The following is a 17711-nucleotide window of genomic DNA, read 5'->3' as shown; positions in this document are numbered from 1 at the left end:
AGTGACTCACGCACGGCCAACCGCGCTAAATTCTTTATAAACTTGTCAGTGGCAGTCACGTCAGGAAGCCAACAACAGCCGAAGACGGACGGGATTGTTGGCGCGGAATGTATTCTACTGTGCAGCACAAATCCGATCGGGTTGTGGCGGCGGCGGTGGTTACCTAGTTTGTTCATGCAGCTGTGCAGTCTGGTCTCCAGCAGCAGGACCCTCTGCTGGAGCTCCTCGTAGTCGTACGCGCCAATCTCCTCCTGAATGGCCGTCAGGATGACGGACAGGTTGAGCAGCTCCGCGCGCAGGGTGGCCAGTGTCTGCAGGTCCGACTTGTACTGGCCCGCCGTGGACAGCAGGGGCTGCAACTGGGTCACCTGCCCCTTTAACTCCTGAGGGGACGGGAGGGAATTTAGTCCGGTTCACTTCACGGTGAAATGGTAACTCCTGCTGTGTTTGTGTCTGTAAATAGTGTGACATGGCGTTGCCAAAGCAGTCATCAAAGAAGAGCAAACTTCAATAGAGCAGTGTTTTTCAACCTTTTCTGAGACAAGGCACATATTTTTCATTGAAAAAAACCAGAGGCACACCACAAGCAGAAAATGTTAAAAAAAAAAAAAAAATCAGCAGCCGATATTGACAGTAAAAAGTCGTTCTCGCAATTGTTGGATATGAATTCAAACCATAACCAAGCATGCATCACTATAGCTCAAAGTAGGTGTACTGTCACCACCTGTCACATCATGGCGGGATTTATTTGGAGTTTTTTGATGTTTTCCTGTGTGTAGTGTTTTAGTTCTGGTCTTGCGCTCCTGTTTTGGTGGTATTTTCCTGTAGCAGTTTCATGTCTTCCTTGAACGCTATTCCCCGCACCTGCTTTGTTTCAGCAATCAAGACTAAGTTGTTTTTATCCTTCTTGGTGTGGACATTGTTGATTTTCATGTCATGTTCGGATGTACTTTGTGGACGCCGTCTGCTCCACGTGCTGTAAGTCCAGCGTTCTGTTTTTGTTTACTTTGTAGCCAGTTCAGTTTTAGTTTAGTTTTGCATAGCCTTCCCTAAGCTTCAATGCCTTTTCTTAGCTGCACTCATCTTTTGTTATTTTTGGTTTAAGCATTAGATACCTTTTTACCTGCACACTGCCTACCTGCATATTGTGATCACGACAAACATTTATCAAAGCAATTAGCTACCTGCTGCCACCTACTGATATGGAAGAGTATTACATGGTTATGCAGCCAAGCTCTAGACAGCACAGACACTCAACAACGGCACATTTGCGGTTTGCAAAAAAATATTTTTAACCCAATTAGGTGAAATTACACAATCTCCCACGGCACACCAGACTGTATTTCCGTGGCACAGTGGTTGAAAAACACCGCGGTTACTACCATTCTGGTAGAACCGCTCTCCGTCCACCAATCAGCAAGCAGCACTGTCGAGCTCCGCCTCTTTAGCTACGGTACTCTCCCACAGTTTTTGTCAACAACAAAGCAAAGTTTCAAAAAGTAGGAGACAGTGGAACCTCTAAGGTCGAGTACAACCGCTTTGTTCGGACCTTCCACATTGGCCAATACCCACATTGATCCGATACGATATCAGCACGAATTGTACATACAGTACCTGTATCATTTTGTAGTGTGCAATGTTAGAAAATCAGGTAAAATTCCTAAAAAAACAATACCTTTGTATTATTAACTGTCTGGAATGAACCTATGCTGTCTTTAAGTTGAAGTGGAATGGTAATTGTTTTTTTCGCCGACACCTAGTGGCCACAATAATTCATGAAGTTAAGCTCATGACGCTGTTTGGCCGAGTGATGCGGACACGTTTGTTACTGGATACTTTTTTGATTCTGCCTTGGAGACTTTGTAGGTGTAAATAATATACTATTATAATTATCATATTTTTCGGACTATACGGCGCACTTAAAATCCTTTAATTTTCTCAAAAATCAACAGTGAGCCTTATAACCCGGGGCATCTAATAATGTGCTTATTAATTCTGGTTGTGCTTACCGACCACAAAGCAATTTTATTTGTTTAAGTTTAATGATAGGTGTGACCACACAGAGATATTTGGACTGCAAGTTGACGCCTGTTCAATAAACGACGCTAGCAAGCAACACCAAAATGTTGATGTTTCATTGAGACTATAGAACATTACATACGGTGCGCAAAGATCTGCTAAAATGTTTCAGTACGACTTTGGTAAGCTATGAGGCCGCACCGCTTGATGGATTGTCGGAGCATTACGGCTACAGTAGTGAGACGTACCGTACTTCAACATACAGGTATTATTATGGTGCGAGTATAAAGACCTCAAATTTGCACCTACTGTATTAGGAGACATATTATCTGGTATTTTGTTTCGCAATATTATGCAAAACCAACTGTCCGTACCTATTGGTACCTGCTGATGTGTATTTGGGATCTGCATTGGTCCCGAAAATGTGTGCGTGTCCATCACTGTAGTCCATTAAGCTCCTTCTTTTTCTCTATCCTCTTGTTGTGGGACATTCATTCTCCACTGTTGCCATTTGTAATGCAAAGTAGCATATACTTCTAACATTAATATCTGTCAGCGCTAGAAACTACTGGGATAATAAAAACCAGCGGAGAGAGGACGCATTAGAAGTGGAGGCACATAAATAAGACCGCCCACAAAGTGGAGGCATGTAAATAAAACCGGCAAAAAAAACGGCGCATCCTGTAGAGACGGTCAGAAGGCGGTTTAAAGATGGTCTGTTAAACATCATCTATGCAACATTTTGACCAAAGAACCACCATTACATGTTATGTAGACCACAAGGAAGTGTTTTAAAGGTAGGAAAAAAAATCATAATATGACCCCTTTAATGCGCCTTATAATCCGACCTGACTAGTAGGGGTGTGGGAAAAAATCGATTCGAATTCGAATCGCGATTCTCACGTTGTGCGATTCAGAATCGATTCTCCTTTTTAAAAAATCTTTTTATTTTTTTATTTTTATTTATTTACATTTTTAATTCTTTTTAATTAATCAATCCAAAAAAACAATACACAGCAATACCATAACAATGCAATCCAATTCCAAAACCAAACCCGACCCAGCAACACTCAGAACTGCAATAAACAGAGCAATTGAGGAGACACAAACCAAAAGTAGTGAAACAAAAATGAATATTATCAACAACCGTATCAATATTAGTTATAACTTAAACATAGCAGTGATTAAAAATCCTTCATTGACATTATCATGAGACATTTATAAAAAAAATTAAAAAAAAGAACAATAGTGTCACAGTGGCTTACACTTGCATCGCATCTCATAAGCTTGACAACACACTGTGTCCAATATTTTCACAAAGATAAAATAAGTCATATTTTTGGTTCATTTAATAGTTAAAACAAATTTACATTATTGCAATCAGTTGATAAAACATTGTCCTTTACAATTATAAAAGCTTTTTACAAAAATCTACTACTCTGCTTGCATGTCAGCAGACTGGGGTAGATCCTGCTGAAATCCTATGTATTGAATGAATAGAGAGTCCTTTTGAATCGGGAAAAAATCGTATTTGAATCGAGAATCGCGTTGAATCGAAAAAAAAATCGATTTAGAATCGAATCGTGACTCAAGAATCGATATTGAATCGAATCGTGGGACACCCAAAGATTCGCAGCCCTACTGACTAGACCCGCTCATCAGCAGTGCGCCTTATAATCCGGTGTGCCCTATGTTCCGAAAAATAGGGTGTTTGATACTTTTTCAAATAAACAAATTTGCTGTTTCAAAGTGTAATATTGTACACTTAAGGACAATTATGACATACGTCTAGCATGTGTGCTGTTGTCTTCTGAACTGTTGTGTAGCTGCTAGATTCTAGTAGCCTATGGCCTACCATGTTTATCTGTCCTAGATGCACTAAAACAGGAGTCGCCAACCCGTCGATCTTTGGGACCCTACTGGTCAATCGCGAAAATATTTGATTTTTTTTTTTGTAATATCACATCAGTGACCAACAGACAATCAGGCAAGCATTTTAACCCCCGGACACGCCCGCACGCCGCTGCCTCTCTCTCTTCAGCCTCACATCCCGCGGCTCTCGACACCACCGCCCCACAACCCCGGAGCACAACACCTGCTCGTCTCGCAAACGCGCATTTCATGACGTGCTCAAAAATCATTAAGCTGCAACAATGCATTAAGGCTGACTGTTGCAACAGAGCGGATCGCTAGCCTATGGCGGAAAGCTAACAAGCCAAATACTACATTGCTCCAAAGTACCGTTTTGTGTGGATTTATTCAAGTTAAAGTACCAATGATTGTCACACACACTAGGTGTGGTGAGATTATCCTCTGCATTTGACCCATCACCCTTACCCCCTGGGAGGTGAGGAGAGCAGTGAGCAGCAGCAGTGGCCGCGCCCGGGAATCATTTTTGGTGATTCAACCCCCAATTCCAACTCTTGATGCTGAGTGCCAAGCAAGGAGGTAATGGGTCCCATTTTTATAGTCTTTGGTATGACTCGGCCAGGGTTTGAACTCACAACCTACCGATCTCAGGGCGGACACTCTAACCACTAGGCCACTGAGTTGTGAATACAAGAGTAAAAATTTACTAATGCAAAGGAAGTAATATATGGTAAAACGAGGCCGCAGGTAAAGGATTTCCCCCTTTATCCCCTCTTTTATCACACAGGAAAAACCCGCCAGAAGAACAGCTGATTTTACTACTTAAGACAACCACGAGCAGCACGGTGGAGAGGGATTAGTGCGTCTGCCTCACAATTAGGTCCTGGGTTCGATCCTGTGCTCGGGATCCTTCTGTGTGGAGTTTACATGACCTCCCCGTGACTGCGTGGGTTCCCTCCGGGTACTCCGGCTTCCTCCCACTTCCAAAGACATGCACCTGGGGATAGGTTGATTGGTAACACTAAAAAAAAATACAAAAATTGGCCCTTGTGTGTGAAGGTGAGTGTGAATGTTGTCTGTCTATCTGTGTTGGCCCTGTGATGAGGTGGCGACTTGTCCAGGGTGTACGCCGCCTTCCGCCCGATTGTAGCTGAGATAGGCTCCAGAGCCCCCCGCACCCACGAAGGGAATAAACGGTAGAAAATGGATGGATGGATGGAAGACAACCATGTGACACGCGTCCTCCATATGTGACCATAACATGAACAAATATACTACAGTACTAAGACTATAGTGGTCATAGACAGTTAGCTTCTACAGCAGGTGGTGCCCAAAGTTCGGCATAGGGGCCATTTGTGGCCCGTGACTCGGTTGTCATTGGGCCTAAGCACACACAAACAAAACAAAAAACACCAGCAAAAATTGGGAAAACACAAAGAGAAAAAGCCACAATGTTGAAGTCAGACAATAATACCAACACAAACCTTTGTCTTAAAAAACAAAAAACAAAAATATATACATATATGATCAAATTCTGATTCCTGGGGTGTTTTATCGCTTCTTCTTTCGGGGTTGCAGGGGGTGCTGGTGCCTATATCAGCTGCCAGAAGGCGGGGTACACCCTGGACAAGTCGCCACCTCATCGCAGGGCCAACACAGATAGACAGACAACATTCACACTCACATTCACACACTCCGGACCATTTAGTGTTGCCAATCAACCTATCCCCAGGTCCGTGTCTTTGGAGGTGGTCGGAAGCTGCTGGAGTACCAGGAGGGAACCCACGCAGTCACAGAGAGAACATGCAAATTCCACACAGAAATACCCTGAGCACGGGGATCGAACCTAGGACCTTCGTATTGTGAGACACATGCTCTAACCCAAGGGTAGGGAACCTATGGCTCTAGAGCCAGATGTGGCTCTTTTGATGACTGCATCTGGCTCTCAGATAAATCTTAGCTGACATTGCTTAACACGATAAGTAATTAATAATTCAACTGGTAATCACAGTGTTAAAAATAACATTCAAAATATAAAATATTCTCATGCATTTTAATCCATCCATCCGTTTTCTACCGCACCTGTTCAAGAAGTCGCATTAATGGTAAGAAGCATTTTATTTATTATTGGTTAGCTTCAGAATAACAATGTTATTAAAAAGAATAAGAGACTTATTATACTCTAAAAATGTTGGTCTTACTTAAAAAGGCATGCATTTAGTTGTATTCAGTGTTAAAAAATATGATATGACTCTCACGGAAATACATTTTAAAATATTTGGCTTTCATGGCTCTCTCAGCCAAAAAGGTTCCCGACCCCTGCTCTAACCCCTGTTTCACCGTGCCACCGACCTCAATTCAAACCGATTCTCGCAAAGAATTATTTGGTATATTTTTAAACCTGATTACTGTCACGCGGGGGGTCGCAGCTCACTGCGGGGTCGTTCTCCCGGGATGCAGAACGGACAACTCCGGACAAAGCGTGAAGGTAGGAGTATGGTTTATTGTCATAAATCGTAGCTTAAACCAAAAACAAAAAACAAGCAAAAGGAAAGCGTGCCGTTCGCACGAGAAGCTAAAGAACCACAACTTAGCACTGGAATCATGAACTACAAAACTTACTAGCTGTGGCATGAACAAACAAACTTACGTGGACCAGGCATGAAGCGACTGACTGGCAAAGGCAAGCTTAAATAATGCCTCTGATTAGTGCTCGCAAAGCAGGTGAGCGGGCGAACACTAATCAGAGCCAGGTGGAAATAATAAGTAACCATGGTAACAAACAAGGGTGCACAGAAACAGGAACTAAGGGAGTCCAAAACTAACAGAACATAACAAAAACATGATCCAGACCACGGATCATGACAGTTACAGGTTCGTATAAAAAATGTATCCTCTTGCATGGAGATGGCCTAAAAAAATGATGATTCCTCTAAAAAACGTATTTTTTTAAAAAGATTTTTGGAAATTATGAATTGATTTAGAGTCAGGAAGAATAAGAATCGCGATTCGGATGTGAATCCAATTTTTTGTGCACCCCTAACATCATACTTGCCAATCCTCCCGGATTTTCCGGGAGACTCCCGAAATTCAGCGCCTCTCCCGAAAACCTCCCGGGACAAATTTTCTCCCGAAAATCTCCCAAAATTCAGGCGGAGCTAGAGGCCACGCCCCCTCCAGCTCCATGCGGACCTGAGTCCGCTTTCCCACAATATAAAGAACGTCTACAGTAAAGCAGTCTGTCTGCCGTAAACAGCAATGTTGTGACACTCTTAAACAGGACAATACTGCCATCTAGTGCATTTGATGAAAGCACTTTTGTGCATGCCACACATCAATGCATAATCAGAGAGGGTGTTCAGCATGGTTAGAAAGATAGTGACAGAGAATAGAACAAGGATGGACAATTCAACCCTTAACTCAACAATGAGTAGATGAGTGTGTGTATATGTGTAAATAAATGAACACTGAAATTCAAGTATTTCTTTTATTTATATATATATATATATATATATATATATATATATATATATATATATATATATATATATATATATATCTATATCCATCCATCCATCCATTTACTACCGCTTATTCCCTTCGGGGTCGCGGGGATATATATATATATATATATATATATATATATATATATATATATATATATATGAAATACTTGACTTGGTGAATTCTAGCTGTAAATATACTCCTCCCCTCTTAACCACGCCCCCAACCACGCCCCCCGCACCCACCCCCCACCTCCCGAAATTGGAGGTCTCAAGGTTGGCAAGTATGCCTAACATTTAGATGTTTACTGCAGGACTGCTTAATCGTAGATTATATCAGACATGTACGTATACATTTGATACAATCCCATGCTTGATTTTTTTCCCGTATATTGAACCGATATCCGATATCAATCAAATTGAGTCAGTCTGTGGCCATCTTGAAAGCGTACAAGGCTACAAGTTTTGCGTCACATTTAGCTGTCATGCGAGTGTAAAAAGAAGTGCACACAGGATGGAAGAGGTGTGGGCAAGTGTGGACAGGAATATTGACACTGGAGGCAACATCCTGTCCGCATACTTCCTCTCCTCTCATCTTCCTCTTCACTCGATGAGGCGTCTTTTTGGAAAAAGTGTTGGGGGGGAGGCAGGGCGTGCAGGCATCTTACTTATTTAAGCATCCTCTGAGGGTGTACGCAACAAAGTGGAGACTCCAGAGGAGACTTGAGTGCCTTTCCTATCCTGGCCAATTACTCTCCTCCGCGTCCCTGCTCTTTAGCTTGCGACCTGTGAATTCATAATAAATGCCAACTGCTCAGCTTGCGGCGCCGTGACTCTGCTCGGCCAAGGGAACACCTCGCGGTCAAAAAAATGTCAGGCTTTGGCAACACGATTGACACAAATATGATCGTCAGAGGCACGTTGGGTTGTCATTATTCCGAGAAGAAAAGCACTTGAGCGGGGCTAATCTCCTTACACTCAGCGCTTGATGGGCTAAAAGGCTTAGTTTGCGTCTTAATTCGTCCTCGTCGAGGAAAGAAATGGCAGCTCAATCACAGCCACACACTCTGGATTAGGTTGAGAACAGTGCTCTATTTTTCACAGCATTAGGCAGCGCACTACATCACACTGAATATTGTCTGGCATATGGTTACATTAACACATCTGTGAAGACCTATTTTTGTGTCCTGTATCTCATTATGTTGTCGACTGACGTGTGAGAACTCTCAACATGAAGCTCCGGATTAAACCCTCCCTGCTGGGAGGTGCGAAAAAGACACTCAAGCGAGGAGCCATGGCGGCGGCTAAATGGAAAAGCGGCCTTCGGAATACCCGCCGGAGGGACGGCGCGGCCCATCTGCTGGGTAATCCCACAGGAGGAGGTGGAGGACGCACAGTGAGGACTACTCAGGATATGAATTCTGAGTGGAGACGATGCTTCACTTGTGCAACAAGAAGACGGAGAGCTTTTTTCCCCCCCCGTAATGACTACACACAACTTGGCTGGGAAGAGCCTCTTAAGTAGGGCTGAATCGAGGCCAACTGGATGCGGTTGAGGATGCTTGAAGATGTTTTGCCTCGGCGGAGTCCTAGTTGAGGTCTTATGTTGGCACTCTCGTCTGTGGAGTCGTGTGAGGGCTCCTTGGAGGGAACTAAAGCAAGGTTGTGCATCGGCCCGTTGTAAAGGGAACCCAAACAACAGATGCGCAGCACTTTTTTAACACCCGATTGTCAGTGTGAAGTGCGGTGGTTAGCCGCCTGGATCCGCATCCTTCACACTCCCCAGGGAACAGACTGGAGATTAACGGTCGAGAGCATGAGCCAAGAAGGCAAAAGGTTGTTGTCAAGCGCGACTTTTAAAGGGCTGACAACATTGGCGCTTATTTCATAGTTCTGGACCTAAAGATTCCCCCCAAAATATATCGTATTTTTCGGACTATAAGACGCAGTTTTTTTCATAGTTTGGTCGGGGGTGCGACTTATACTCAGGAGCGACTTACAGTATGTGTGAAATTATTAACAGATTAGCGTAAAATATCAAATAATATTATTTATCTCATTCACGTAAGAGACTAGACGTTTAAGATTTCATGGGATTTAGCGATTAGAAGTGACAGATTGTTTGGTAAACTTATAGCATGTTCTATATGTTATAGTTATTTGAATGACTCTTACCATAATATGTTACGTTAACATACCAGGCACGTTCTCAGTTGGTTATTTATGCCTCATATACTTATTCAGCCTGTTCACTATTCTTTATTTATTTCAAATTACCTTTCAAATGTCTATTCTTGGTGTTGGCTTTTATCAAATACAATTACCCAAAAAATGCGACTTATACTCCAGTGCGACTGATATATGTTTTTTTTTTCCTTCTTTATTGTGCATTTTCGGCCAGTGCGACTTATACTCCAGAGCGACTTATAGTCCGAAAAATACGGTACACAGTCATAATTTTAGGCTGCTTTTCTTTTTTTTTTTTATAAATGTTTTTATTAACTTTGACAGGTATTACAATATACAATAGAACAGTAGTCACATTTTCCCCTTTTTTTCCCACCCACTTCCAAGAACAGCAACCCAACACATACCCCATACACACATAACCCCCCCCAGGTCCTACATACAGTAAGTTAAAGGTACAGTCATAAATGGAAAATAATTAGTACATCACTTTCTTCTCAACATAGGCAGATAGTAAATATACACCCAGAATAAATATAAATAAAAAACAAAAAGGAAGCTGGTTTATGGAAGGTGAACTTTTCATGTGTCCTGTAGCGTCTTTAATTTAGCTATGTAGTCAACCACACAACCCCAAACAGAATAAAACTTCTAGGCTGCTTTTCTAACGGGCTTCAGCATCTACTTTTAGGGCCTGCATCAGCCTGCTGACGTCACCTAGAGAAGACGGTAAACAACTGCTTGTATTCCGACAAGTGATGGATGCACTCTTCAGCAACTACATGCTGCCGCTAGGTGACATCTTACGCAAATACGGTGTTAGCTTTCACTGTTACACTGATGACACCCAACTCTACATGCCCCGAAAGCTGACCAACACGCTGGATTGTAGTCAGCTGGAGGCGTGTCTTAATGAAATTAAACAACGGATGTCCGCTAACTTTTTGCAACTCAACGCCAAGAAAACGGAAATGCTGATTATCGGTCCTGCTAAACACCGACATTTATTTAATAATACCACCTTAACATTTGACAACCAAACAATTACACAAGGCGACTCGGTAAAGAATCTGGGTATTATCTTCGACCCAACTCTCTCGTTTGAGTCACACATCAAGAGTGTTACTAAAACGGCCTTCTTTCATCTCCGTAATATCACTAAAATTTGTTCCATTTTGTCCACTAGCGACGCTGAGATCATTATTTATGCGTTCGTTACGTCACGTCTTGATTACTGTAAGGTATTATTTTCGGATCTCCCTATGTCTAGCATTAAAAGATTACAGTTGGTACAAAATGCGGCTGCTAGACTTTTGACAAGAACAACAAAGTTTGATCATATTAGGCCTATACTGTATATACCTTTATATACCTACAGTATATACATATATATATATATATATATATATATAAATACTGGCTCACCTGCACTGGCTTCCTGTGCACTTAAGATGTGACTTTAAGGTTTTACTACTTACGTATAAAATACTACACGGTCTAGCTCCATCCTATCTTGCTGATTGTATTGTACCATATATCCCAGCAAGAAATCTGCGTTCAAAGAACTCTGGCTTATTAGTGATTCCCAGAGCCCAATAAAAAAGTCTGCGGGCTGTAGAGCGTTTTCTATTCGGGCTCCAGTACTCTGGAATGCCCCCCCGGTAACAGTTAGAGATGCTACCTCAGTAGAAGCATTTAAGTCCCATCTTAAAACTCATTTGTATACTCTAGCCTTTAAATAGACCCCCCTTTTAGACCAGTTGATCTGCCGTTTCTTTTCTGCTCTGACCCCCTCTCTTTCGTGGGGGGGGGGGGGGGGGGGGGGCAGAGGTTCGGTGGCCACGGATGAAGCACTGGCTGTCTAAAGTCGGGACCCGGGGTTGAGTTTTTCCTTGCCCTGATGTGGGATCTGAGCCGAGGATGTCATTGTGGCTTGTGCAGCCCTTTGAGACACTCGTGATTTAGGGATATATAAGTAAACATTGAAACATTGATGGTGAAGTGATGGTCAACCAAGACAAGACGGCTGTTGCACAGCAAGCAGCGCGCAAACTGTCTGAGTACACAAGGGGCCAAGATCTTCCTGTAAAAAGCAGATACGAGCAAAAAATCCAACTATGCAATGGAATAGATCCCCATACTTTATCAAAAAATGATTTGTCGAGTGCGTTCAAGGATTATTTGTCGGTGTGGTTCCCAGACACTACAGTGTGGTCCAGACGCCAATCTACACGACAAAACGGGTGTCGTGGCTTGGTTGGTAGAGCGGCCATGCCAGATACTTGAGGGTTCGATCCCCGCTTCCGCCATCCTACTCACTGCTTTGGTGTCCTTGGGCAAGACACTTTACCCACTAGCTCCCAGTGCCACACACACTGGTTTAAATGCAGCTTAAAAAGATGGAGGTAATGGCTTTCACAATGTAAAGCGCTTTGAGTCTCTAAAGAAAAGTGCTATATAAATATAATTCACTTCAAAACAGATGGAAACTTGGAAAAACATGGGAGGTCTGCAACTTCTTTGTGTGTGGCAAGTTGGTATCGTTTTTTTCTCGGGTAAGGTTGCATTTCCTGCTCTGTTCCGGTGGAAGGACCCGGGTCACAACCTGCGTGACACCATAGGCCAGAGTGTAGCTCTACCCACAAGGTTTAAATGTAACTTAGATATTGGGTTTCACTATGTAAAGCGCTTTGAGTCACTAGAGAAAAGCGCTGTATAAATATAATTCACTTCACTTCTTGTTTTTTTTGTATCAGTTTACCTCTAAGCTGGAGATAAATTGACATGCACCTCCAAAAAGATGTGATTGGTTGGATTTTAGTCCATAATTGCTGGTGCGTAAACAACTCATACATGTTGCGTCCAGTCCGCCTGCACCTCCGATTTCCAATCAGCAAAAAAAGTGATTGTTTTAGCACAGTGGTTATGTCCAGCTGCAATAACACCCCCCGTCTCTCTTTAAAGGGGAACATTATCACAATTTCAGAAGGGTTAAAACCATTAAAAATCAGTTCCCAGTGGCTTATTTTATTTTTCGAAGTTTTTTTCAAAATTTTACCCATCACGCAATATCCCTAAAAAAAGCTTCAAAGTGCCTGATTTTAACCATCGTTATATACACCCGTCCATTTTCCTGTGACGTCACATAGTGATGCCAATACAAACAAACATGGCGGATAGAACAGCAAGGTATAGCGACATTAGCTCGGATTCAGACTCGGATTTCAGCGGCTTAAGCGATTCAACAGATTACGCATGTATTGAAACGGATGGTTGTAGTGTGGAGGCAGGTAGCGAAAACGAAATTGAAGAAGAAACTGAAGCTATTGAGCCATATCGGTTTGAACCGTATGCAAGCGAAACCGACGAAAACGACACGACAGCCAGCGACACAAGAGAAAGAGAGGACGAATTCGGCGATCGCCTTCTAACCAACGATTGGTATGTGTTTGTGTGGCATTAAAGGAAACTAACAACTATGAACTAGGTTTACAGCATATTAAATACATTTGGCAACAACATGCACTTTGAGAGTGCAGACAGCCCATTTCAGGCGCGCTAAGAACATATATTTTTCCACGATTTCAGCACTCAGGTTAACCATACCTAAATAGACACAAAATACTGCATTACACAAGACTACTCGAATGATTGAAAAAAATAAATGTTTTTAAGCTAAATTATTGGTAAACACAGTTTATGTATAATAATTCACGTAAAACCGCGAGTAATGAATAAAGTTTTCATCAATTAATATATTCTGTAGACATACCCTCATCCGCTCTCTTTTCCTGAAAGCTGATCTGTCCAGTTTTGGAGTTGATGTCAGCAGGCCAGGGAAGCTAGGGTCTTTATCGTTGGAAATGCATCTGCTTTGAGTGTCGCAGGATATCCACACATTCTTGCCATCTCTGTCGTAGCATAGCTTTCGTCGGTAAAGTGTGCGAAACAAACGATTGACCATTTCATCGGCTTTCCCCACACCCTCGTATTTTGAACAAATTTCGTCCAATTTCTTGCCACTTTCGCATCTTTGGGCCACTGGTGCAACTTGAATCCGTCCCTGTTCGTGTTGTCACACCCTCCGACAACACACCGACAAAAGTGAGAAAATGGCGGATTGCTTCCCGATGTGACGTCACGAGAGCGAATAATAAAAAGGCGTTTAATTCGCCAAAATTCACCCATTTAGTTCGGAAATCGGTTAAAAAAATATATGGTCTTTTTTCTGCAACATCAAGGTATATATTGACGCTTACATAGGTCTGGTGATAATGTTCCCCTTTAATTGCCACAAACTAGGAAAAAGAAGGCGGAAAAGAAAAATGGCATGTGACATACACATTTTCTGAATTATGAATGTTTTACTTGCTAATTCCTGCCTGTGGCTAACCTTTTCAAATTCCTTCCGCACATCCGTCTTCCCGCAGAGAACCCCTCCCTCTCACCCTCTCCCCATGTGGCTAAAAATAGAAGGTGGTTATTGATTATTTAAGTTATTGAACATAAATATTCACCAGCTCTGCTTCTCAGTGTGGGTAATGACGGCGTGGCCACCTTGCACACACACACACACACACACACACACACACACACACACACACACACACACACACACACACACACACACACACACACACACGTAATGCATCAGCGCCATAATTACTATTTGGTGCTGACGAGGGTTTATTTGGCGGTTCTGTGAGTCAATTTGCAGAAGGATGAAGATGGTGATGCCGTATCCTTTAATAGAACAAGCGACGTGAGCCAGTGGCTGGCAAAGCGTGAGAAAAGGAAGGCTTTCAGCGTGAACAATGTGTAATTGAGGTACAGAACGCCGAGTGTGAGCGCTCCCATGCAAGTCGGTTCTGCTTACACGCGACTTTTCTTCCTCGGTTTCATGGTTCTCCCCTCGGACTTGAGCTTGCAGCTGGAATGCAGAATCCCCGCTGAGTTTAAACCTCTTAAATTAGGACGCTCGACACACACACACACACACACACACACACATTTGGACTTTATATCTCGGTAAAAGGCAAGAATTATCCGCGAGTGCAAAAGAGCCAGCTCTAAAAAGTGCTGCTTTTTGGCGGGTTTCATAACTCAACATTAATAATACAATTTCGCATTCATCCCCAACTGATTCTTGCTTGTTTAATTTATTTTCCTTCCATCCAGAGCTCAATGGTCTACTTAGTGCAGTGATGCAGGCTCCAGCAGGCCGCCGGCTTCCAGTCGCCCCCCCCCACCCAAATTCGTCACGTGTCTGAGAGCGGGCGGCACACGTCCGCTTGGCATGCGTGAAATCAATGTTTTCACACCAAGGCTCGTATCCCCCCGACAGCAGCTGTCTCACACTGTGTGTAAGTGTGTGTGTGTGTGTGTGTGTGTGTGTGTGTGTGTGTGTGTGTGTGTGTACCTGCAGACCCTTGGATGTCAGTGTGCGGGGGCTGCCCACATACGTGTGCAACCGTCCATCCACCCCCCTCAGGAGTGGCTCAGACTCTCGGAAGTGCTGTAAGTCTCTGGAGGTCCGCAGGTGGACTCCCTCCATGGACTGACTCACGTTCTGGACCTGCATGACCAACATATTTCATCATTATCATCCTCATGACGTTACTTTCTGTCCATTTTCTACTGCGCTTAAAGGGGAACTGCACTTTTTGGGGTGGAATTTTGCTTATCATTCATAATTAGAGATGTCCGATAATATCAGACTGCCGATATTATCGGCTGATAAATGCTTTGAAATGTAATATCGGAAATTATCGGTATCGGTTTCAAAATTATCGGTATCGGTTTCAAAAAGTAAAATGTATGACTTTTTAAAACACCTCTGTACACCAATAAACATTAAAGGCACTGCCTTTGCGTTCCGGCCCAGTCACATAATATCTATGGCTCTTCACACACACAAGTGAATGCCATGCATACTTAGTCAACAGCAGAGGTGGGACCAAGTCATTGCTTTGCAAGTCACAAGTAAGTCTCAAGTCTTTACCCTCAAGTCTCGAGTCAAGTCCCGAGTCAAGACAGGGCAAGTCCGAGTCAAGTCCAAAGTCAAGACTGGAAAGTCTCAAGTCAAGTCCCAAGTCCTGCATTTTGAGTTTCGAGTCCTTTCAAGTCATTTAACCACAGACTAATATATTTACACAGATTGTGTATGCTTTTAAAACGCTGTATTTATTTATTAAAACAAGTGCATTTGAAATTGCAGGGAAAAAGATAGTGCTGACATTGCACTTCAAAATAGCACTATTAACCAGTCATTTTAAACATGTAACTCATTCCTTTACAGAATAAACACATTTGAAAAAAAAACAAGTGCAACTGTACTTATTTGCACAAAAGTGTTAACATTGTATTTCCATGGCATATTGCATTGTAACTAGTTCCACAGCAGTTTCTATCCTGTTCTTACCTTATCTCATTGATCTCATCTCATACTGTATGTGTGTTTATGTGTGCGTACACATGAAAAACATAACAAATATATGAACATAACAATGAACAGAGTTGTACTTTTTAGATGTCAGGACCCTATGCAATATGTACACATATTCTTAATATAGTATACATTTTAACTGACCTTTATTTGACTATGTTTGTCTTTTTGTAGGTGGCTAAAATACGCGGTGCTGCTGACTGCCGTCTAACGTTACGTTACTGTGTGTGATACATTGACTAACGTAACGTTATGTGTAGGTACCTCATGAAACCCTGCTTAAAAAAAAATCACTTGACAAAAAGTATGAATAAGGTAGCAAACTGCAGTGGACGCAACAGATTGCCGTGTTTGCAATGACGTTATAACCATAGACATCTTATAAGTAGACGCAGCATTGGTTGCTGTGACGTGAGCAATTTGGCCGCCATCTTGAAGTGCTGATGAGGAGCCGGCGAGCAGCCGAAACTGACAGATGACAGGTAGAAAACAAAGATGGTGGTGTTCACCGTTTTCCTGCTCAAATGAGCGGACTGTTGAAAATAGGAATCGGGGGATTACTTTTCACAAGTGAGATTTAACATTAACGTACTATTGGTTGTATTTTATGAAAATAATATTACCACAGAGTTGAGAAGGATCAAAGATCTTCAATATTTGTATGTGAAAATCACAAAGAAATCTTCTGGGGGAGGATGACGCCCCTACAGGGGTTTGGTTTACAAACTTTCAGCCCCACCTAAAACAAAATTCACCAGCCGCCACTGATTATGATGCATTCTCATTTTAGGCAAAGTATAAGACAATACTTTCTTAACAGTATAATTGTAACCAGGAATCAGTCTTCAAGTAACAATATTCAAATACTAACATTGTTGGGTTGAACAGAATTTGGTTTTATTCTGAATCCAGTGAAACAGATTGGTGGTTTTAGCTGATATGAAGACTTTCAGGTGTTTATATATGTTTAAGTATTTGGCAGACGCTTTTATCCAAAGCGACTTACATAAAATAATACATATAAAACAATCACTGCAAACATTATCATTTAAGGGAAGAATGTAATAGAAAATATCAATACAAAGTGTCAAGACAGAATAAACTCTCTGCTGCTGAAGCAACAGAGATACAGTCTATAGGTCCCTAAGATATATAGATATCTAATGTATTCATACATTGTTTATGTAGGATACACACATATGTATATATAACCTAATCATATTGTTTCTTCAATTTAAAAATAGATTACCGTTTTTTTCCCCCTTCTCTGGGATTATATTCCCAGTTTTGATCTCGGACGTCTGGTCACTTATAGCATATAAGAATATTATATTACTGTTAAGCAAACTATGAATAATAAAACACGCCAAAACATGTGTCTGTTATCATAGCTACACGTATGACAAAAAAGGGGGTGAAAATCAGTCGTATTCAGTGAGGTAAAATGAATTAAATGCGCTGACAGTTCATTGCTCCTGCCAAATGAATTGCACTGAGTGGAGTGGATCACCACTCCAAGATGGCGGCCACGCGCCTCGTCTGCGCCAGTAGCGCTCGATGCTGCGTCTACTTATAAGATGTCTATGGTTATAACGTTAGCAGGGAGTTTGCAGCCTCACTGATTTAACTACACAGCAAATAAAAGTCACGTTACTTAGCCAATAAACGTTATCTTACATTCAAAACTT

At 42.1% G+C, this 17711-nt stretch overlaps 1 protein-coding gene across 3 annotated transcripts in view; it reads right to left on the bottom strand.

Moving 5' to 3' along the window:
* LOC133621808 (noelin-2-like) overlaps window positions 1-17711 on the bottom strand; it is a 57486-nt gene that overhangs the window by 19929 nt on the left and 19846 nt on the right. For all 3 annotated transcript variants that reach the window (XR_009817698.2, XM_061984182.1, XM_061984179.1), the window contains 2 exons: window positions 14998-15153; window positions 164-383 (listed from right to left, as the gene is read on the bottom strand). Coding sequence is in view for 2 of the 3 variants with exons in the window: in XM_061984182.1 (XP_061840166.1) it covers window positions 164-383; window positions 14998-15153 (376 nt within the window). In the remaining variant the exon portion in view is untranslated. The remainder of the gene's footprint in view (window positions 1-163; window positions 384-14997; window positions 15154-17711) is intronic.

The sequence above is a fragment of the Nerophis lumbriciformis genome, linkage group LG25, assembly GCF_033978685.3.
Source record: "Nerophis lumbriciformis linkage group LG25, RoL_Nlum_v2.1, whole genome shotgun sequence".
Classification (NCBI taxonomy): Eukaryota; Metazoa; Chordata; class Actinopteri; order Syngnathiformes; family Syngnathidae; genus Nerophis; species Nerophis lumbriciformis.
The sequence above is the reverse complement of the archived record's forward strand: the minus strand, read 5'-3'. Positions and strand labels throughout refer to the sequence as shown.